The sequence below is a fragment of the Acomys russatus genome, chromosome 7 (assembly GCF_903995435.1).
Source record: "Acomys russatus chromosome 7, mAcoRus1.1, whole genome shotgun sequence".
NCBI lineage: Eukaryota > Metazoa > Chordata > Mammalia > Rodentia > Muridae > Acomys > Acomys russatus.
Genome location: NC_067143.1, coordinates 3,809,291 through 3,826,358, shown reverse-complemented (window position 1 = coordinate 3,826,358; position 17,068 = coordinate 3,809,291). Strand labels below are relative to the sequence as shown.

At 54.9% G+C, this 17,068-nt stretch overlaps 3 protein-coding genes across 4 annotated transcripts; all 3 read right to left on the bottom strand.

Annotated features, from left to right (window-relative positions):
• Nucleotides 1–373: 373 nt before the first annotated feature.
• Nucleotides 374–3,924, bottom strand: Klk10 (kallikrein related peptidase 10). Its single transcript, XM_051149410.1, has 5 exons — nucleotides 3,788–3,924; nucleotides 2,730–2,913; nucleotides 2,015–2,289; nucleotides 1,346–1,479; nucleotides 374–908 (listed from the first exon to the last, which is right to left on the bottom strand). The coding sequence occupies exons 1-5, from the start codon at nucleotides 3,876–3,878 to the stop codon at nucleotides 759–761; spliced, it is 834 nt and encodes a 277-aa protein (XP_051005367.1). The 5' UTR covers nucleotides 3,879–3,924; the 3' UTR covers nucleotides 374–758.
• A 2,499-nt stretch (nucleotides 3,925–6,423) lies between these two features.
• Nucleotides 6,424–10,554, bottom strand: Klk11 (kallikrein related peptidase 11). Of its 2 annotated transcripts, none has more exons than XM_051149409.1 (6): nucleotides 10,337–10,554; nucleotides 8,709–8,888; nucleotides 8,205–8,361; nucleotides 7,509–7,774; nucleotides 6,932–7,068; nucleotides 6,424–6,576 (listed from the first exon to the last, which is right to left on the bottom strand). In XM_051149409.1, exons 2-6 carry the CDS (start codon nucleotides 8,743–8,745, stop codon nucleotides 6,424–6,426), a joined length of 750 nt encoding a protein of 249 aa, XP_051005366.1. In that variant the 5' UTR covers nucleotides 8,746–8,888; nucleotides 10,337–10,554. The 2 variants fall into 2 exon arrangements, with proteins under 2 accessions (XP_051005366.1, XP_051005365.1); XM_051149408.1 differs by having other exon boundaries at nucleotides 8,709–8,783.
• Nucleotides 10,555–11,851: 1,297 nt separating this feature from the next.
• Klk12 (kallikrein related peptidase 12) lies at nucleotides 11,852–16,664 on the bottom strand. The gene is made up of 5 exons (XM_051149671.1): nucleotides 16,587–16,664; nucleotides 15,637–15,818; nucleotides 14,255–14,511; nucleotides 13,287–13,420; nucleotides 11,852–12,072 (listed from the first exon to the last, which is right to left on the bottom strand). Exons 1-5 carry the CDS (start codon nucleotides 16,662–16,664, stop codon nucleotides 11,917–11,919), a joined length of 807 nt encoding a protein of 268 aa, XP_051005628.1. The 3' UTR covers nucleotides 11,852–11,916.
• Between the last annotated feature and the right edge of the window lie 404 nt (nucleotides 16,665–17,068).

Genomic DNA, 17,068 nt, shown 5'->3' with positions numbered 1-17,068 from the left:
GAGAAAACTGACTCACACAAATTGTCCTCTGACCTACACACACACACACACACACACACACACACACACACACACACACACACACACTGTGACTGCATACTGTACGGTCAGGAGATCCAGTTTTACCTGAACTGAGGTCCCTAAAAGATGAAAAGGCTCTGAGGAAGCTGTGGGTGGCAGTGTGGAGCCTGCCTCTGCCTTGCTGCTGACATATGTGAAGGCGGCCCTCTATGAACTCACTGGCTCTGATCCCAGACAGAGGTACGCACACTGGAGGTCAGATCAAGTAGTGTTTAATCAGCACTTTCCAGTCTCTGTTCATGTCTCCATAGCAATTGACATAAAAATTCACACATGCGTGTGCGCGCACACACACACACACACACACACGCACGCACGCACGTCCCATCATGGTCTCCATACAACATATGTAAGAGGTAGACGTTTCATTGTCCCCATATTTTAGACATGGAAATCAAGGCTCAGAGAGAGTCCCGGCCTTGCCCCAATCACACAGAGGAGGGAGATAGAGGAAACCAGGCTGAACAACTCTGATAACTTCTCTTAGAGACTGGAGGATGGCTAGCTTCCTTGAGGTACTAGAACTTTCCCAGCCACCATTTTCTGCACATGTGAGCAGAGAACAGGAGTGGGCAGGGGTGAGGGAGGAGGATGCACCCGCAGAGGTGTGTGGGGGCCTGAGAGGAGGAGATGGAGATGTGGGCAGATGGAGTGGGATGAAGGGTGTGAGGGGCAGCTCATTTGGAACGAATGACTCTCCGGATCCAGGGCATGTATTTGCAGATCTCGGTGTAGACGGGTGGGCTCTGGGTACCACATGGGTAAATGCCCCATGAGAGGATGCCATGCAGGGTGCCGTCACACACCAGGGGGTCACCGGAGTCACTCTGAAGATGGGAGGGAGGAGACACCATGAAATAAGAGCTACCATTGGCTGCGGGGCAGGTGGGGGAGGGGCTATTGTTGGCTTACAATAGGGAAGGTGCCTCAATGGGGCTGGGATAAGGTTAGAAGTTGGGGTGGTGAGGGGATATAGATAGAGGTTGGCATTGGGGGGGGACAAGTTTCAAGGTGACAATGGAGATACAATGGGGTTTGCTGTTGGGGCTGTGGCTCATCAGAGGTGAGGAAACTGAGAAGGAGCAGGAGATAGGGGTTGGTAGGGTGAGAAACGGATTGAGGAAGCGTGTTGAGAAATGGGATAAAGAGTAGAGAGGACTGAGGGTCGGGGAGGGAGGGAGGAAAGCGAAGGCAGAGCCAGCTCCTGCGCTGTCTTCCTGCCCTCCTATCCAGGAGACAGACATACTTCCTGCTCTGTCCTTACCTGGCAAGAGTCCTGGTTCTTGTCCAGCGCAGCACAGATCATGCTGTTGGTGAACACGCCCGGGTAGAAGGCCTCACACTGCTTCTGGCTGAGGAGAGTTACCCTGGAGCAGCTCAAGCTTCTGTTGTATTTCACTGAGAAGGACAGGCCAGTCACGCAGGGACCAGTTAGCCCCCTCCTCCAGACCCCGTAGTCCAACCCCAAGCCTTCCCCCTGCATACCCAGGGCACCTAACCCCACTCCTCTACCCTTAGATACAGAAATTCATACCCCTGCAGTCCTCCCTAGGCCTCCTCCCTAAGACCCAGCTTCCAGACCCAGAGGTCAGATGTTAGCCCTTTTTCCTCAACCTGGAGCCACAACCTTCCTCTCTTCAACCCAGAAGTCCAGGCCCTAAGCCCTCTGACCTGACAAGAAGGTGTCTAGACTTCACCCCTCTTCCCCCAGAGCCAGGGATACACACGCCAGCCCTCTAATCGCAGACTCAAGGGTCTAGCCCCGCCTCCTCCCGCCACCCAGGGTCCATACTCTAGCTTCTACCCTCAGACCTAGAGTTCCAGGCCCCAATGATCCTCCCTCAGACCCAGGAACCCAGACCACAGGGCCCTCCCTTAAATCCAGGAGTCCAGCCTTCCTCCCTAAAGTACACTCCTCCAGCCCGGTTCTTGCCTCTCCGGGAGGATGTGGTCCCCCAGCCTGAGACCTGGCACTCCTGTCCTGGCTGAGCGCACCGGAAGGGCAGTTGCACGGGATGCACGTTGGATGTCAGTACCACAGGACTGCTCAGCTTCAGCATCATGAGGTCGTGTTCATCTGAGCGCTGTGGCAGGACGCGGCCTGAGCAAGGCTGGTATTTGGGGTGAAAAACAGGGGAACTCGTGCCCCGCAGTTGCTCCTTCTGGAAAAGTAGCAGGTGGTCATCCCCAACTCGGGCTCTCAGCGGCCTGGGGGAGGAAGAGTCAGATGGAGGCAAGGACAGAGCCTCATCTCAAACCTTGGGTCAGAGAGTGGGGAAGTGAAGCCGGGGCTCCTGAGATCAGAGAGGTCTGGGAGAAGAGCTGGGGCTGGTCCCCTGGGACTGGGGGGAGGCGGGGGGGGGGGGGGGTAAGGCTGGAGCTTGGATTCCTGGGTGTGAGGGAAGAAAGAGTTTGTGGGTATGCCACCCCTTGTTTCTCCGTGCTCCTTCCTCCCTGCATTACAGACACGCGAGGAGACAGCAGATTTGTCCTATACACTGACTACAGCTGGCTCTGACTTTTGCAGACAGGCTTGATGGACTCACAGCGCCCCCTCCCTGGCGGTGCAGTTTGGATCCTGCTTATTTTGTAGTGCCTGGGCCCCAGCCTCCCTGTCCCTGCATGGGTGCCTCTGGGGCGTTCCTTACTTCTTCCTCCAGCAATGTGCGGCCGTGAGCACCCAGCTCTGGTCCACAAGAACACCGGCGCATTGAAACTGGAGGTTATGGAAGAGGGAGACCTGCCAGGGATGCGAGTCACTCGGGCACGGGGCGCCAGAGGCCTCGAGGTCCTGGCGCGAGTCGTTTCCTGGGAGGACCAGAGTCTGCACGGCTGGACAGAGAAGCGGGACAGGGAGATCAGATTTCGCTTGGCCCGAGCAGGCTACCGGGTCAGTGCCGAGCTTCGCCGGATTGGCCTGTAGGGGGCACAGCTGGATCGTGAGCCTTAGGAGGGTTAGGGAACTCTGCGAACCTCTTAGAGAGGCGTTAAGGGGCAAGGGGGTTAGAATGGAAAGGGGATGAGGCTGCCAGGGCAGTCTGGTTGGGCCTGAGGCGGTGTGACAGGGCTCTAACCTACCGAGCGGATACCAGATGAGGCCCTAGGCAGAGCACAGAGCAGAGGGTCTGTTGTAAGCGCGATGGGAGGGACGGGCGGTGGGGGGTGGGCAGAGAGAGTCAGAAACCGAACACAGTGGAGCAGTAAGGAGCAAAGTGGGAATACAGTGGGCCGATAGAGGGAAGAATCAACACAGTGGGGACAGGATGGAGCAGGAGACAGGGACGAGTGGAACTGTGAAGGATAGAGCCAGAAGGACGAGAAGCTCCAGGCAAACGGGAAGAGATCTGCAGAAGGGAAGGGTAGGTCTAGTTCGAGGATGGGAAGGGGCGCCAACGCTGCAAGCGGCTTAGGGATACTGTAGGACCTCGCTTAGAAAGAGGCAGGGACGCAATAGCTCTGCAGGGGTGAGGAGAAGGCATGCAAAGCAGGGGAGGTGGCGAGGCAAGGCAGGAAACGCAGAGAGGCTCAGAGGCAGATGGAGCGAAAGGGATGGGTTCTCTAACAGTGGGGCGCGGCATCTGGGGACAGAGCCCACTCGAGGGTGGATCCTGCTTGGGATGGCTATGTGGGTGCCCGGGAGGGCGAGCTGACTTTGGTTGCAGCGGTCCTGGCCCTTCCCTCCTGTCGCCCCCGGCCCCAGGCTCACCCGAAAGTTGCACCATCAGTAGCGGCGGCAGCAGCTTCCCCAGGGCCAAGGCGCCAGAGGCAGCGGAGAGGTGGAGAAGCCGGGTCCTCATGGTTGATGCCTGGCTTGCCGAGGCTGGAGTGGAGGGCTGAAAGCGATGCTCTGTCAAGACCCCTGCCTCAGCGGGGCCCTCTCCACTGGCCCTCAGGATGCCCGCCCTCGTTCCTCCAGAGGGGAGCGATTTATGCACCTAATCTTTCTTGACCACTAGCCACTCCTTTGTGGGTGGGTGTGGGGGGTTCTGCTCAGTCAGTGCCCATGGGAGCCTCTTCCTAACCTCAGACTGAGGGACTTCCCCCAAGCCACAGGGAAATCAGGGCTACAAAAGAGTTCCTGCCCGTTGCCCGAGGGTCTCCACCCATCCTCTCGCCATCCACCCTAACCAGGGTGGGGTGCTTCCCGCTTCACCTGGGAGTCTTCCGGAGGAAGGAGGAAGGAGAATTTGAAGTGTCTCTTGCCCTGCAGTGTGGGCTGCAAACAGTCCTCTGACCACTGACCCCTGGGCAGACCTTCCCTTTTAACCCTCGAGATCCCGGAAACTTCCCCCCCACCCTTCCCCTCAGGTATTCACTCCCTCTCTTTCCCTCTCCCTAATTATAACGTGGGTGGGGCTGGCACCCAACCAGGGCCCCAGATTCCTACTCTGGGAGGGGCCCTGGAATACAGGCTTCTGCCAGTGACAGGAACACCTTTTTGAGTTTGTTTCATTGGGGGGTTCCCCCACGGTCTGTTCTGAGAAGTGTTCCCAGGTGGTGAGAGGACAGGCGCGGGAGGGGGGGGGGGCGGGATGACGATCAAGTCTTCTGGAAGCCTAAGGTGATGGAGGAGAGGGGAGATGAAGGATGGAGGTAGGTGTTGACAAGTGTTGGAACGCACAAGGAGGAGGTGGGCAGAGCTCAGGTAGGTAGAAGGAAAGTGTGGGAAGGACACAGACAAACTCCTAAGTGTCTAAACCAAGAAACAGTAGGCTCCTTGTGTCTCAGTGTGTGCTTAGGGGGTGGGGTCGAGAGGCTGTAGCTTAGCACTAAACCTGTGTGTGAGCATCTTGCCCCCTCCCTGTGTGTCTTCAGGTGGCACACAAGCTGGTGAATCATAGAGGCCCAGGCCTCAAGGGACAGGCCACATCACCTTGGCTGACACCCTCATTTTGGGTGAGGAATGGGAGGTTCAGAGAGGGCTGTGACTCATAAGAGGTCACACAGCAAGCCAGTCCGCCTAACAACCAGAAGGTTCTATCTAGTTCCAGTTCGGAGTTCTTCCTCCTTGTGCCAGAAGTCTCTCCTAAGAGCTGAACAGAGGGTCTGTTGAGAGCTGTGTTAGCTTCAAAGGCTGCCCAGCTCAGCCCTGTCCAGATTTTTGCTTCTATTATATCATCCACCAGCCAGAAGCCGCCAGCCACATGGAGCTACAGAACATTTAAAATATGTTAAAGGTGACAGGAATTTCCTTTCTGCTTTTGATCCTTTGGCTTCATCTTGGCTAGTAGGTACCAATCAATCAACACTGACCTCAGTGAACTGAATCTAGGCAGTTGGAAAATGATGGTAGCCATCTTTACTACATGCGTGCGGATGCACTCACTCGCTGTGGGAAGATGAACTGAGTGAGAGCTCTCTGCCGGGTCAGCAAGGTGGCTCGGTGGGTAAGGGTGCTTGCGGCTAAGCCTGACGATGTGTGGTTGATCCTTTGATGCCACATGGTGGAAGGAGAGAACCGACTATGCAATTTGCTCTCTGACTTCTACATGTGCAGTGCGACATGAGCCTCCCCCGACCCCCTCCCAAAAAAGAATGAGTAAATGTTAAAAAAAAAAAAAAGTAATGTTAAAAATAAAACGAACTGAGTTTTAATGTGACGCTGCATTGACAGCTAAGACAGTCATTGGGCTTTTAAACCCCCTAATCTTTCACTCCTCAGCTGCATGGTTGTGAGCGGGTACCCTCATCTGTCTGTGCCCTCATTCATGTCTGCAAAGAGGGTAGAAAAACAGGACCAGTCTCCTAGGGGTTTGTGAGCATTCAGTTGGTTAGTAACATTTAAAAGACCTTTGCGGGCTGGAGTGGTGCTCGGCAGTTCAGAGAACTTGCTGCTCTTGCTGAGGACCAAGGTTTGGTTCCCAGCACCCATACAGCGGCCAAGGGATCCGATGCCCTCCTCTGGACTCCTCAGGCACCAAGCAGACATATGGTGCACACACACACACATGCAGACAAACACGCAAACACACAAATCACTTAAAAGTCCTCTGGGTCAGGATTCATATGCAATTGACACTCAACAGAATCATGTATCACTTAACAAATATTTATTGAAACCCTGGAATATGCCAGGGACCGTCTTCAGGGATGGGGACAAAACAACAAAAACCAACGAAACAAACAAAACCAGTGACAATCATGTCCAGAGTCACGACTTCGCTCAAGCCAAGATTTGATTCCAAGCTCAGGTTAGGGCATCCCCTATACTATACCCATGGTGGGTCAAAGAGAGTGCATGCGAGGGTCCCAGCTGAGTGGGGGCTTCTTAGGGCAGAATGAGCAGAACTCAAAGCATTAAGAGGAGGTTGGAGGGGTCTGCTGGTGGCAAGCAGGTACCCTCTAGTTGTTTCTCATAGTGTGGTAGATCCAGTCAATGTATTTGCAGACTTTCGTGTAGACACCGGGCTTTCTGGTGACTGCACACGGGTCCTGCCCCCAGGAAATGATGCCTTGCAGAGATCTATTACAGACCAGAGGACCTCCAGAATCACCCTGGCATGAGAGGAGACACAGCCTGTTAGAGTCAAGTGGGGGCACTCGTCATGGGAGTGAGGGCAGTGCTAGAGGTGGGAAGTGGGCCAAGGCAGACTTGGTAGTGGGACAGGTGAGAGGCTGGGAAGTAAAGCTGAGATTCTGGGTGAGAATATAGCCGGAGTTAGGGCCTGGGGGTACTTGATGGGTGGGTGGGGTTGGAAATGAGGGTAAGCATGGGCAGACAGGGATTGTGTTGATATTAGAAACAGCAGCAGGGTTGGAGAGGCTTGGGGTCAGAGCTGGGAATGCCAGTGAAGATGTGACTTCAGGTGGAATGGGTGTGTGGCTGGAGCTCCAGCCCCTGTCTGCTGACCTGACAGGAATCCTTGCCCTCTTTCCGAACGCTGGCGCACAGCATGGTGTCTGTGATGTTGCCCGGGTAGGCTCTCTCACATTCCTTATGTTCGATGATGGAGACATTGGCACATCGTAGGGAATGAGGCAGGCGCACTGTGGGGACAGCAGTGGAGTGTGTGAGCAGTGAGCACCTGGTTCTCCAACCCCACCACAGTAGCCAGCAGCTGGGACAACCCTGGCTCTCCTCCACCTCTATGCTTGTAACTATAGCAACAGCGATGCTATGAGTAGATCCTTCCTCCTCCTTGCTCCCTATATGTTATCTCTGATCTCACTGTGGTAAGGTGGATATGATTATTCTTTTTATAGAGAAAACCAAAGTTTAGAGAAGCAAAGCCACTTGTTTTATATGCCCCCCACCCCGAGTGAATCTCCCAGAATTTCTCATCTTTCTTTTAGCTCATCCCTCTCTTGACAGCCCCGGGTAACCATGCCTCTTGGGTGACTCTGATCTTTATCTCTGAAGAATCCTCTGGTCTCCTTTCCCCACATCCCATCCCGAACCCCATCACATTTCCCTCAGGAGCCCCTACACTGGGGGCTGGACGTTGTGCCCCATCCAGAAATGAGGCAGCTGGTGTCTGGGGCGACGCAGCGTGAGGACAGTGTGAGCGGCCGCACGGCTCGGGTGATGAAGGCAGGAGACGACAGCTTCACAAGCATTATGTCATTGCGGTGGTCTTTGTTGGGGAGGCTGTTGTTGAAGCCGGGGTGGGGGAAGGACTCAGTGGCCGTCCGCTTCTGCTCATAGCCATCTGTCTTCTCCAGGTTGTGCTCCCCGAGGAGGATCACGTAATGGCTGAGGTGAGAGAGATGTGGTCAGAGGTAGAAAGGTAGGGGGACAAGGCAGGGGTGGGGAGGGAGAGATGATGAATTGTACCTTGGGAGAACCCAGCCCCATCCCACTGCCAGCATCACACACCCCTTCACCCTCATTCTGACTAGGCTACCGTCACCCACCCTAAGGCTACCTCATCAATCCGACTAGGTCCTCATCACACAAACTAATGCCACTGCATCTCCTACCCCTCCATCTTCAGCCCCAACCAGACCCCCACCGTACACACTACTAATACTTTTTCCCCTCTCTAGTATTGATCACAACCCCACCATCCATGGTAACACCGCACCCACTGCTGCTTCTACCCTCAGTGGCCTCTCTAGCCCTCTCTCCATCCATCTCTCCATCTCCAGCCCCCTCCCATCCCCGCCCCTGCCCCCGCACCCACGGCTTGCGGCAGTGGGCTGCTGTCAGGAGCCATTTGGGGGCGATGAGGGTTGCCCCACAGAGCAGCCGTGTCTTCTGAAAGAGGGCCACCTGCCATGGCTGGGAGTGAGGGGTGCACTCGTAACCCTTGATGATCCTCGTCTCTCCCGCTACGTGCCCTGGAGGAGGGGGCAAAAGATGAGGTACGAGTATAAGAGGAGGTAGGCTGGTAAAGGGACCCCCAGAAATGAGAATGGAGAGAAGCAGAAGTGTAGGTGCTTGCATTCCCAGCTGGCATGCACTGGCATAAGACTATATGTCCAGGTCATCAGTGGCTGTCCTTAAGCTTTTGGGTGACCCAGCTCCTCTCACTCCTCCTCTGAGACCCACTTGACCTTGCCTGGTATAGCTGAGACCAGCTCATGGGGGGTGGGTGATCTCCAAGCACGTACCACCTGGGTTGTAGGGGAGGGGACTTAGAAACAGGAGAGAGAGGCCCCACACTTCCCCCCAAGCTCCACTGTACCTGTCACCAGAGCAAGTGCGATGAATCGTAGAATCATTATGGCCTGGGGTAAGGCAGGACAGGCTCCAGGTTCCCCTGGGGACAAGGCAGGAGGCCCGGTCACTTTAAGAGTCCATTAGAAGGCTAGCTGGTGGTTTTTCTTCTTCCCCTCACTTGCTGGTTCTCACACCAACCCCAAGCCTGTAAGAAAAACCTCAGGCTTCTGGAGCGCCTTTGCCAGAGGCTTGGATCCAGGCTAGCAACTTCCTGGGTGTTGAGATCAACCAAGCTGCTGGGAGGGGCTTTGTTGGGCAAGGCTCCTGGGCTCACTGTGTCTAAGTTGCCAATGGAGAAGAAAGACCCCTGGAGAAACCTTAGACACTGGTTTTCTTCTCTGTCACCTGAGAACCTGGCTTGCTCTGCAGTTCCCAGGGATGGGAGGACACGGGGAAAGGGACTGCCTACTGGGTAAGGACCTCGTTTTTGTTGTCCCCAACAGCAGGGTGATAGGGCCCTGTGAAGTCTGTCCAGGTGAAGTCCCTCCCTCCACCTCCCTGAACCCCTGTGAAGGGCAGCTGGACAGGGCTGGGTGTGGTTGGCTAAGGGACAGCCAGTGCCTCCAGCTGCCCTGGCTGACAGGGGTGGGAGAGAAGGGCAGGACTTAGCCACCTAAACCGGGGACAGAGGCCATCGAGTTTGGGGGCAGCAGCTTGGAGATGAGAGATACAGAGAAGAGCAGAGGCTGCCCACACACCCCTTCCTCCCCGTTCTCCAAGGACAGATCAGAGGGAGAAACGCAGGCCAGAACCAAAGATGCCTAGCTTCAAGGATGGCAGTCTTCTGGAAGGGGTGGGGGTGGGGAACCTTCCCCTCCCTCATGGACTCTGGGGATGGGGCTCTGGAGGACCTCAGTGGCAGCTGTAGCAGGACAGACAGGCAAGCAGGGGGGTTGGCCCCTGACAGCCCTGGGATGACTTGGCTCCTAGCCCTGCCTTATCACCCTGGGGGAGGGGTGTGTGTGGATCCTCCCAAGGCAGCCCTGGGGTCCATGAGACAGAATGTCACCTCTCCAAGCCCCTCTCTTGCCTGTGGCTTCTTCTCCTTGTAGACACATTCTTTCCTTTCCGGCAGCTCTCGGAGGCTCAGCCCCACCATGCCCTTCTCTCCCATCTTATAGAGCTGTGTGTGTTATTTTGGTCTCTCCACCTGTAGGTTTCTGTTCCTGCATGTTTTTGGATCCCTGTCTCCTCTTGTCTCAGCTTTTTGTCCCGAACTCTTCCCTTTCTAGGCCTCCCTCCGTGCCCATCTCCGTCTCCTCACTAAGGTCTCCATCTCTGTCTCTCCTCCTGTGGACATCTCCCCTCCTTACAGCCTAGGCCAAGTGGGCCCTTTGGCCCCTCCCTTCTCCCTTCCACAGAGAGAAGGGGGGAAATCTGGGGCATCACAGAGGTGGAGCTGCTTGCCAGGTGAAGGGGCAGGACAGGGTGGGGGGGGAGGCAGGTCAGGGCCTGTGACAGCCATGGCCCAAGAAAGAAGAGAGAAAGCTCAGCAGGTGTGCCAGGGGCCCCAGGGCTCCTTCGTGGGCCTCCCTTCTCTGTGGACCCTTCCCTCCTCGGCCAGTCTCCACTGCTCAGGCCTCTAGCACTTACTGGTTACTGTAGACAATTTCCAGTCACTCTGTAGCCTCCTGGGCCTCCTCATTGGATAGCTCCAGGTTCGAAGCCTCACTTCTCCCAGCTGATGTGTTTTTCATTCAGATCTTTCCTCCCCAGGCCTTCCTCTCCTTTCTCCCCTAACCAGATGTAGGACAAGGCGGGGTAGGCCCAGGCTCTGCCGGCAGCCAACCGTGGCCTCAAACCCTACGGGCTCTGCCTCTTCCTACCCAGGTGACGTGGAACAGAGGGCTCCACCCCCAGGGAAGTTCAGTCCCCTAATCTGTGACATGGGGGTGCCAGCCCTGCCTTGGAGGCCAGGAGGATGCTGGGAAGGGCATCATCTTTGTGCTTTCGGGCCAGCACACCAGGTCCCCACTTAGAAATTTTTGAGCAAGACTTTTTTTTTTCCTTTCCTTCTGAAGAGAATGTGGCGACAGGACCTGTGGAGCAGGCATAGCCGTGTGCTACTGTAGCTGGGTTGTTTCATTTCCAGACTCACCCTGGACCATGTCTGACATAATAAAACAGACTAGCATCCTGTACCAGAGAGAACACATGAATACTATATGCAGGGAGGAGTAACACACCACCCCCACTGCAGCCATTTATATCCAGTTCATGAGAAGGCCAAAAGCTTGGGAATGGCTCAGCACTAAAGAGCACTGGCTACTCTTCCTAGAGGACCTAGGTTCAATTCCCACTGCTTACACAGTGGCTCACAATCGTCTGTAACTTTAGCCCCAGGGGATCCAATGTACTCTTCTGGCCTTAGTGTGCACTGCATACAAGTAGTGCACAGACATCCATGCAGGCAAAACAACCATACACATAAAATTTTTTTTAAATATTAAACAAACAAACAAACAAACAAACAAACTAAGGCCCAAAGCTTTAATTTTGAAACAGACTCTCACTACGTAGCCCTGGTTGGCCTAGAGCTCACTCTGTAGACCAGGCTGGCCTCAGACTCAGAGACCAGCCTGCCAAGTGCTGGGACTGAAGACCTCCACCATCTCTCCTTGCCTGTTTATTTTGAGACAGGGTCTCATGAAGCTCAGAATGGTCTCAGACTCACTGTGTATCCCAGGATGGCCTTGAACTCTTGATCCTCCCCATCTCTCTCTCTCTCTCTGTCTCTCTCTCTCTGTCTCTGTCTGTCTCTCTCTGTCTCTCTGTCTCTGTCTCTCTCTCTCTGTGTGTCTCTGTCTCTCTCTCTGTCTCTCTGTCTCTGTCTCTGTCTCTCTCTCTCTCTCTCTCTCTCTCTCTCTCTCTCTCTCTCTCTCTCTCTCACACACACACACACACACACACGCACACACACAGATCTATGCAACCAAGCTCGGCAAAGGCTCCCACCCCGTCTGGTATCCTCCAGTCTTAAACTGGATATTAAACAGACCACTGCAGCCTCTTTCCTTGGTTGTATAACTTTTATTCCAAACAGTTGCACAGCCCCTTCTCCGTAGGTACTCGTGGTTTCAAGACATTCCAAGCTAACAAGGATGGGTGGGAGCTTGGGGTGTCTAGGGAGGAGTGGCTCTTAAGCAGAGCTGCTTGCACACGGAGGAAGCCAGTCAGTTGCTCCTGATGACGGCTCGGATCCAGTCCACATATTTGCAGATCTTGGTGTAGACCCCTGGAATGCCTTTTTGTCCACAAGGCCCAACGGAGCCCCAGGAAACCAGACCTTGAAGAACTCCTCCACACACCAGGGGGCCTCCAGAGTCACCCTAGAAGACAGAAACGAGACAGCTACTCAAAGAAAGTGGCTCCAAGGCAAGGGCTTCGGAGAAAGGAACCCAGGGAGCTCACAGGAGGAACATGGTAACAGCTAGCCAATAGGAAAGAAGATGCCACCCTGACTGGGGTTCCGGCCAATAAGTGAAGGGAATGAATGCTATCCTCCATGCCCAACCAGGAGAGGAGGGCAGGTCTATAAGTGCTCTGAGAGGATTGCTTGGTCCTCGGCCTTATGATAGAGTGACCTCCTCTAGGATGACCCTGAGACCAGGGACGCAGCATTGTTGACACAGCCAGCTATTTTTGTGACCTTCTTCACCCAACGCCCCCCCAACATAGGTAACCCCAGCTAGTTGATGGTAGGGAAGCCTTGGAGTAGCAGCGAAGGGGCCCTGACAGATCCAAGCCTGGCTAGTTCTCTGCCGTCTACTGCTTGCCTGTTTGCGCCTCCCTTTTCACAGGCTCCAGCTCCTCCGCTTCTCCCTCTCCTGGACCCACCATTCTGGGCCCCTCCCTCCTATCTCCTGGTTCCTCCTCCTCCTGTAAGCTGAATCTCCTCTCCTCTCCTCTCTGGTCCCATCTCCACCTCCTCGCTCCTTCACCTCGCACCTGGGTCTCTTCCTACTTTTCCTCATTTCTGTGAGCGGGTGAGGTCAGAATCCAGCTGTGGCTCAAGCTGTAAAACTTGGCGGCAACCTTCTTCCTCTCCCCGTCTCACGGACACCAACAGGCCTTTTACAGAGCCACTATCTACCCGCCCCTAGCTAACCGAGTTCCAGGGGCCAGGACCCCTCGCCTGGGAAGTGAGTTTACATCAGTGTGAGAACTGGTGGCCGTGGACACCTTCCCCTCGCCCCCACCTCGTTCAGTGCCTCCGGCCTGAGAACCAGAGAGCCTGGCTGCAAAGCCTAGCCCACTCTCAGAAAGGTAAACGATGTGGACTTTGCATCCCTCTTCAGAGCCCTCCCGTGCTCTCTGTCTCTGATGCTGGTCCTGAGCACGCCTCAGAGCCCCTGCCTCTGTCTGTCTGTCCACGACATTAAGAGCCCTGCTCATAAACTCCTTACACCCCAACGGTCTACTTCAGTGTCCCTCTTGAGGGCCCCCCATATCACCCCCCGCCCCAGATTTCTTCCTTTTCTACTTTTTCTTCTTTTCCTACTTTCTGTTCCTAGCGATGGGTCACCATCATGAGTCGAGTCACCTGGCAGGCATCCTTTCCGGCTTCGCCGCCCGCACAAAGCATATTCTCCGTCACCCTTCCAGGAAACACTGCCCAGCACGTGTCATTGGAGACGATGGAGAGGTCGAGGCATTGGAGCCGGTCTGGGAATGGGTCTGGAGATGGAAGCTGCGTGATGCAGGGGCCCTCTGAGAGCCCTACATTGAGACTACATCCTTCCCAAGGGCATCTGATCCAAATTCATACGTCTCCCCTCAACTCTGCGGCTTCCTAAACACGCTTGAGTTTCATGATTCACAGACCTGGTCCTTTGACCTTTGACCTCGTCACCTCTTGATTCCCAGCCTCACTTAATGCCTTCCATCCTCTGGACCCATAGAACCCATGTCCTTAATTTCACTTTAGCCTCAGATCTCAGTTCTGCATCTTCTAAACTTTCACTCACTTCATCTCACCTCAAAGAAACATCTGATGTTGGGTCATTTTCACCTCATATTCCATGACACAGAAACCTTGTGACTTCCGTATACAGGCTTTAGAAAGACCAGACTGTGATTCAGTGACCTCGGCTTCCCAATCCTAGTGGAGACTGAACCTAGGGTCTCATGGGCATGTCTAGGGGTCCTACCATTGGGCCCCAGCATCTCCAGAGATTTTCACTTTTTATTTCGCGATAGGCTCTTACTCTGGTTCCAGGCCTAGCCTTGAACTTTCTACCCTCTTATTGCAGCTTCCAGAACACCTGAGACTAAAGGCCCAGCAGAAACCAGCCGTGTAATGACCTCTGACACCTGAGCCCATGACTCACGATGTCCTGATGACCCTTGGCATTACTCTGATCCCTGGGCATGCGATTTCATACTCAATACCTTAAGCTCTGTGACTCTAAAGACTCCCACCGACCCTGATGTTTAACCCATGTTTGCTTTGAAGTGAACCATGTGACCTCTTACCCTACATCTCTCACCCCGACCTCAGGGCCCTCTTACCCCACGGCTTGTTTGTGGTACCCCATCCTGAGATATGACAGTTGGCCCCCGTGGGTGCACAGGAAGTGGGCAGGGCCAGGGGTCGGACAGCACGAGTAATGCGGGCGGGACTGCGCAGGCGCAGGAGTCGGAGGTCATGCTCATGGTTCTGACGGGCACCCTGGTAGCTGGGGTGCGTTACAGAGAAGGTGGTGAGCCTCAACTGTTCCGTCCAGTCCAGCTTGGTGAGGCTGTGTTCCCCAAGGCGCACCACGTACCTGAGGGCACGGCTGATCAGTGGGTGGCAGATAGGTTGCCCTTACCTCTCTGTCTCCCATCCTCTGTCTCTGTCTCTCTGCCTATGTCTGTCTTTCTCTCTCCTTCCCTCCCCCGACCCCCCCCCCCTCTGACAACAGTTCATCTACTACACAGCTACCACATTTATCTCCATAGCCCGAGCCAGCAATGTTGCCAGAGCTGTTACTGAACATTGGATGAGGAGTTTGCCACCTCTCCGTCCTGCGTGGAGCCTCTGGGCCCCTTGACACCTGGACTTCCCTTTCACAACGAAGTCCAAACCTGGCAAGTGGATCATCTGGGGTCTGGAGAGGTGGCTCAGGGGGTGTTATGGTTGCTGTTTTGCCTACTTAAAGGTGTGCGACTCCAACAGGCGAAACGGAGAAACTCTCAGGAGACACTAGTGTCTGTCACCCTATCAGATCATTGAAATAATGGACCCCAAAGAAATGGGAATCTCCCTCCTAGGAACTTCACACTGGGAGAAGGAAGAGCTGCCAACCAGCGGGGTCCCCCAGAAAGAGATTTCACACAGTTCTGGGAGCTTGCCAGGCCACCTTACAGGTTGAGACTGAAGCCCAGACAAGGCTGGGTGGATGGTGGGTTAGGACCACATCCTGCTTAGACAGGCATATCATTAGCCTCCATTTACACCTCAGTCTCACTTTGGGACCCCGTAGAAGGAGTGGAGGGGTCACCGGATGCCTTTGTCTCCTTCCCAGTGTGGCCACAACTGAGTAAATCTCCTTTCTATTATTAATTTATCTGTTTTAATTGGCTTCTTGAGGTACAGGCTGTGACTCAAGTTCAGTGGCACCCTGAGTCTTCTTGGGGTCAGGGAATGCCTGGGGCTGGTGATAAACACCATACAGGAAAGGAAGCGGCACGGAAGGAAATGGGAGAGGAACAGAGGCACATCCGAGGTCCTCCACCCATTGCACACCGTGCCCCATGTGGCAGCACATAGCCCCACTCCAGAAAGTTCTTCTGTACCTCCAGCCTGAGGTTGGCTGACTACAACCCCTGGACACCAGACACCATCAGGGGAGACCTACATCGCGCCCCCCCCCGCACCCCTCCTTTGCTCACCCATCCAGGGGGCTTACTTGCCACTGCAGTGAGCAGCTGTAAGGACCCACTTGGGCCCCACAAGGACACCGCCACAGCGCAGATGTCTGCCGTGGAACAGCCCCACCTGCCAAGGCTGTGAGTTCTTCACACACTCAACGCCATTAAAGATCTTCTCCCTGTCTGCCTGACTGAGACCTGAGGTGGAGTGTAGACCAGAGAAATGGAGTTAGACGTGAGGATTTCTGTTAGATATGAGGCCTGGGTGGGAGGGAGAAGGAGGCGGGGTGCAAGAAAGCAGAGGCAAAGAGACAACGGTTGAGTGTGTGTGAAGGGACATACTTGACATGCCAATGCCCAAGATGCTGAGGCAGGAGAGCTCTCACAAGTTTCAGAAAAACAAAACAAAACAAAAAACAAACAAAAAGATAGGAGGTGAAGAATAACAGTGAGAGCTGCATGCTGCCACAGACCCGTGGATACAGGGACACAGCTAAGCAGGCTAGACCTCTTCCCCCATCCTCAGCACCAGCTTAGGGGGATGTGTAGGATTTCATCACAAGCACAGAGGGAAGGACTCAATCCCAGGGCTACTGCCAGCCCACCCCGCCCCTGCCACTTCCCACCCCACCCCACGCCGCCTTAGAGAACTCACCCACAACACACAAGAGTAAGAGGACGCTGGACCTCATGGCGGACTGCCTCCAGGCTCTGCCAGGGAAGACAGGGTATCTGAACTCATCCCCATCCCATGCCCTCACCTCTGCCTTCCAGGCCACTCCTTCACAGTGTCCACCTTCTCACCTGTTTGCCAGGTCTTCTCTATGCCTTTGTCCTCCGTTCGTTCAGCCTGCCTCTTTGTGTCTCTCTGCTATCTCCCAGTCCACCTACCTTCCTGCGCTTTCATCTGCTGGCCACCCCGAGAGCCACTTCTCCGATTGTCCACCTGTCACACACGATGCCCCACCTGTCACACATGATGCCTCACCTGGTCCCTTTGTCCCAGCTCCTCGGGTTTCTGTGGGGTGGTGGGGTGGAAGAGGATGAGGAAGACGGGGTGGGGCATGGCTCTAATCCTGCGGAGACTCTCTTCAGCTAATGACACTTAATTGAGCTTCGCAGCTCCAGGAAGACCCAGCCCCACTGCCCACCCCCCAAACCGGCCCAGGGGTTGGGCCCAGGGGACAGTGACTCAAGGTGTCTCTTGAGCTGGATTCTAATCCCCACTCCAGGGAGGAATGAGCTGGGAGGGTGAGGTCCTAGCACACCTTGAACAGGGAAGTGCCCAGGAAAGAGGCTGGGCACAGGGGAGTGGCATGGGCTCAGTGGGAAACCGAAAACAGAGAGAGCCCACATGTGAAAGAACAGAGACAGGGAGACTCCCAGCCTGGTAGTCAGGCATGCTCAGTGTGGGCTTCTGACCTGGGCTTCGTGGAAACTGGATTCCAACCAAACCCCGCTTTAGAGGTT